General features: G+C 40.5%; 1 protein-coding gene across 1 annotated transcript in view; it reads right to left on the bottom strand.

The window, feature by feature from the left end:
* DENND3 (DENN/MADD domain containing 3) overlaps positions 1-5,082 on the bottom strand; it is a gene marked incomplete at its 5' end in the record, with an annotated part of 31,083 nt that extends 26,001 nt beyond the window's left edge. The window contains 3 exons of the mRNA XM_008949926.1: positions 3,303-3,442; positions 3,981-4,096; positions 4,809-5,082. Of these exons, the coding sequence (XP_008948174.1) occupies positions 3,303-3,442; positions 3,981-4,096; positions 4,809-5,082 (530 nt within the window). The remainder of the gene's footprint in view (positions 1-3,302; positions 3,443-3,980; positions 4,097-4,808) is intronic.
* Positions 5,083-5,422: the final 340 nt, after the last annotated feature.

Here is a 5,422-nt window from a genome sequence, read left to right as displayed (position 1 = left end):
CAGAAAGCGGAGAGCGCTGGAGGTGCTGAACCTTCCAGTGCCTCCAGTGACTGTCCACACACAGAGGTTTCAGCAAGCCAGACCATCTAAGAACAGCTCCTCTGTACTGCCTCACTGCTGGGAGCTATTTGCACACTTCCACCTTTCCTCAGGGCAGCTGGAAGGACTAGCACACAGGCTGGCAGAGTCCCTGTTTGAATGGAGCCTATTCATCCAGCCAGCCAGGACGGGAGTGGATCCAGAGGGAGATCCCTGCCAGGAATATCTCACTTTTCATGTAGGGCAACAGATTAAGGTAAAACTACCTGTGCAAAGTGCCAAAACCTCTTTATTTAAAACTGAACCAGTACAAATAATGATGTAGAATAATCCAACAGCCACAGTGTTGTGAAATAGCCTCGTTGTGCATCTGCTGGCTTTGGAGAGAGGCCAACACGCTCCATTCAAATTGCTCCAGATTTCAAAGCGCTGCACACCACTAACATGTCAATTAGTTACAAAATTAATTGCAGAGAATATGAAGACTTCTGTTACTACAATGAAAGTCTGTAAGTTCTCCTTTGCAGTTCAAAGCACCTACAATGAAAGTCTGTAAGTTCCCCTTTGCAGTTCAAAGCACCTACATGGATTTATAGTCTGACATTGCCTTTGTATCTCAGTTTTGAGCTGTGATTTCTGCTGTACTCTGCCACTTGAAAAACTTTAGGAATGTGGAGTTTATCTGGGAATGGTTATGATGATAAAATCCTTTGAGGACTGTGCTGAATAAAAACAAGTACCACTCCACCTCCAAGCACTCCTGTACACTGCAGGTCTTGGAGAAAATAACCTACTCACAGCAGAATTCTGGAGAAAAACTGGGGGGGTTTTTTTAATGCAGAAAGGTCCTGAATGTAAGCAGAACCCCTTTAGATGTTGCTTCAACATCAAGCCTTCATTCACAGTAACAAATAGCTTTCCTCTGCTAATTCTCATGAGGAAAGGGCTACACACTAGAAAGGGGTGGTCTGAGGCCCACCAGCATGAGTTTTTAAATCTCCAGGCTCAATGATGAATGATTCACCAGTTGAAGCATCCTGCAAATTACCACTGAAGTGTACCAAGGACACAAGTGTGCTGTTGAACACATTATTTGTTAAGTCTATGAGGCACTACTACTTGAGTAGTAACAATGAAAACATTTAACTAGATTTTTAACCCATTTGCCACCTGGTTGCAGTAAAGGAATCCAAAATGACAACAGCTCCCTTTCTGGTTTACAGGAAAACAATGTCAAACATTCTTTGATGCTACAAACAGCTGAAACACCCCTGGCTGTGCAGGGCACTATGCTCAAAATATATCACAGAGGTCTTTACTGCAATTGCTTATATCCCATTCAGAACAGCCACACGTCCCAGCTGCTGTTTCATGCCATATGGGAAAATTTCAGTAACACAACCAAAATAAGGAAAAAGAGTACAGCTCCACCTCTTCCTTTCCTACCAGTCGAGTATACTTTGGCACGGTAAAATACCTTTTGTTAAAAAACAAAACCAAAGGGCAGACATTCTGAAATTACCTATCAAATGGCATCAGTGAAAATATGTGGTGATTATGAGATACTTAAAAAAAAAAAATCCAGAAGAAAATATCATGGAAACTTAAATCAGTTGAGTTTCCAGCACAGTGGCCAGGACCAAAGGCAGCTTTGTCACTGGCATTCCCCCTCTCCTTCCTGTTACACACTCAGATCTCACATTCAGAAGCAAAAAGAAGAGAGAAGAGCTGTGCCAGTGTGTGACAGAGTGCCCTGTTCAGAGACCAGGAGAACACACAGTACAAACCCACCACTGTCCTGATGAACTCCCCTATAATTACTCACATATTCACAAATCACTTAAAGCTTAGATGGTAGGTTGCTCAGAAATCTGAACTCCTCTTACAGACCAGTACAGACTCAGCTGAAAGGGAAAAGCCATCCATAGTAGTTAGCTTGGACATAAGTGCAAAAACCTACTGTATATCATCAAGGCAGAGATGTTTGATTATAATGTTTAAAATATCCACCCAGAGGCAGAAGTTTGCATCTCTAGAGAGTTAATTCCACCTGGTTCCTGCCTGCTCTAAACAAACAGGAAACAGAAACATTTTTGTATCCTTGGAATTTTCCAGTTTTCAGGGTTTTCCTGAACATTTTCCCACTTCTCCCTTAGTGGGCTCTTTAAAAAAATCCATTCACAAACCGACTGCTTCTCCCAGCTCAGAGATGTCTCACTTCAGAGAAGAAATGACTCATTTCTGAATATCCTATATAAACCACTGAGGAACACTAACTGTAAAGCTAAATCTAGACTAAATCCACCCAGTGGAAAGCTGGTGTGCAGTGAGCCCTCACACAGGCTGAGTTTGCAGTACAAAAGCAGCCTTTGAATCCTGTTACAAAGACTGGGCATAACCAGTAAAGCTCCACAGCTCAGGAAGGTGGCTGTCAGAGTTACACACACAGATTAGTGTTTCCTTGAGACCTGAGACTATAAAAAGGCAGTGATGAGTCAGCTCCTGCAATACCAATGGCTGATGTAATTCATTCAAATTAAAGGAGTGAGAAAAGTGACCCTGGCAGGAGAGAGGAGAGGAAAACAAAACATTTCCTTTTTTATGTTACTGATCATACAGTTTTGCACCAAGCTGTGGAGATGTAGTTGCCATCATGTTGAAGTCCCTTGTCTACCTTAAATCCCTTTACTAATGCTTTGCAAATGACAGGGCAGAGATAGCAGGAACAGCTCAGGGGTGTGTACTTAAGGGCTGCCATGGAGGCAACATCTGAACTGCCCAAGAGGAAGACTCTGCTTCATTCCTCCAGGGCTCTCTTCATCTAAACCAGGGAAAGCCAGTCAGTGCTCCAACCAGACCCAAGACCCATGTGTTGTAGAAGACAACATGTTAAGTAATTTCCTTGGTATTTAGAACTTGTGCTTGCTGAGTACTACTCACAATAAATTTTTTCTTTTTCCTCTTCCCTCACATCTCACACTATCTACCATAACTTGAAAACTTTAACACCTCTTTTACCATTCTGCAGCTTTCCCAATCACATCATGCAAATTCAGATACTAAAACTCACACAGCTATTTCCAGTAGAAACAGCATAGCAAGACTTTTTTCTTTTTCCTCTTCCCTCACATCTCACACTATCTACCATAACTTGAAAACTTTAACACCTCTTACCGTTCTGCAGCTTTCCCCATCACGCAAATTCAGATATTAAAACCCACACAGCTATTTCCAGGAGAAACACACAGCATTGCAAGACTTACCAAGAGAGACAATCCTTGAGGGCATTAAAATATGGATATCTGGATATAACACAAATAGCAAATGGTACAAAACAAGCAGGCATCTTCCCAGCCTGCACAGGTTCCCAGTGGGTCTGCCCATTCGAGGGAATACAGCCATCCTGCAAGAAAACTACAGATTAATGTGTTTATGTTAATCATAAATTTATGGCTGATATTTTTCTGAGAACCCTAGAGATAGGATACTAAATCCCCCCTGAATTTCAAGGGGATTTAGATATCTATCTCCCTTAAGCTCTTCAGAAAAATGTCAGCCTGCAAGACCTAGACGTACATATTAAAAAGCATTTCAGTGCAAAAGATTTTACAAAGAACACAGGGTGCAACCTTCACCAAAAAAAAAAATCCAAGGGACAAAATCTGTTCATAACTCTTCACCAAAATAAAGTCAAAGGGACAAAATTTGTTCCTAAATATTAAAAGCTCCTAATTGAAAACCAGAACAGTTTTTCCTAATGGAGTGCTCTTCCAACATACTTAACTCACAATGGCAATATAACATGATTTGTTCTGTGTTCCTCCTAACACAAAAACATATCTGTTAACTAATTTCATAAATTAAATCTGACATCATCCTCTAAGTGTATTATTGTATATCTTTTCATATGTTTCAGTAAAAGCACAGGTTAAATAACATACTTGCAGAGGCTGGTAGCACTGTGCAACGACACCGTATGTTCTGTTACCACAGACATCTGTGAAGACCAGGAAATGAATGTGGTCCTCTTTTGATTCAGAAGTTACATAAAGTCCTCCTGCAGTGAAGGAAGAAACCTTTTTTAAAACTTTACGTTTAACTCCTGCTGCTTGAAAAGTGATTCATGACAAATACTGCACATTTCCACTTCATTCCAAAACAAATGTCTCATTTTAAGCAACTAAAATGCACATGTACAGTCCGTTTGAGCTAAGAGCTGTTACAATGCTGCACATTTCTGAAGAAGCAAAAATATTATGTAATTATTGTGCATTTTGAGTGGCAAAACACAATTGATCGGTTTTGTCCACAATAGTGACATGCATATTAAAAATTTCTGTAATTAAATCTGGAGAAAACAGGCACTATTTCAGGTATATCTTAATACCAAACAAAAAGTGAAAGAGCACTCAATTGTTTGGGGAAGAGGAAAGAATTTTAAAAGTGTGTGCACTTCACTGAAACCAAAATTTACCAACTGGAGCTAAAACAACTACCAGCTTCCCCCTCCTGCAGGAGGTGCAGCTACTACTGCTAACAGATGTTTCACACAAGGCAGCCACCCAGAGCAGGGACACTCCACTCAGGTAAGAGCTGCTTCCATCACTGACCTGCTCACAAGAGGACACTTTTTTTTTTTTACTGTGAAACACAAAGAGATAGAAATCATCACTAAAAAATAAAATCAAAAGAAAACACACTGGCTGTACTACAGGTGAACAAATAGATACTAAAAGAGCTTTCATGGCAAAGTGTGAACCCTGCCATACCTGGGAAGCACAGCTGTGGCAAGCCAATAAGATCAATGTCCTTGGGCACGGAAACATCTTCAGTGTCAGGTGCTTTCTGCTCCCCCTTGAGGCTTTTGACATTCTCAGTCTTTGGTCTCTCTTTTTTCTTTCGGAACGACCGGCGTTTACCTTTGTTCAAGTTGTTACCAGCATTAATCACCTGAATATCACCTCTGCTGATAAATGGAGGCACAAATACTGAAAGAACTTCTGGGTCGAGGGGAGGAAGACTTTTGGGTTTTCTCTGAGTACCCTATTAAAAAAAAAAAAAAAAAAAAAAACCAACAACAATCACTACTTTGACACTCATCCTCATTGTTTTTTTTAAACCATTTTTAGCCCTGTTTTCTCCCTACTCCTAAAATTTTGAGTCTGGGAACGACCGGCGTTTACCTTTGTTCAAGTTGTTACCGGCATTAATCACCTGAATATCACCTCTGCTGATAACTGGAGGCACAAATACTGAAAGAACTTCTGGGTCGAGGGGAGGAAGACTTTTGGGTTTTCTCTGAGTACCCTATTAAAAAAAACAAACAAACAAAAAAAAAATCACTAATTTGACACATCCTCATAGGTTTTTTAAAACCATTTTT

The sequence above is a fragment of the Merops nubicus genome, unplaced genomic scaffold, assembly GCF_000691845.1.
Source record: "Merops nubicus isolate BGI_N331 unplaced genomic scaffold, ASM69184v1 scaffold14271, whole genome shotgun sequence".
Taxonomy (NCBI): domain Eukaryota; kingdom Metazoa; phylum Chordata; class Aves; order Coraciiformes; family Meropidae; genus Merops; species Merops nubicus.
Note: the sequence above shows the minus strand (reverse complement) of the source record. Positions and strands in the feature narration are given on the sequence as shown.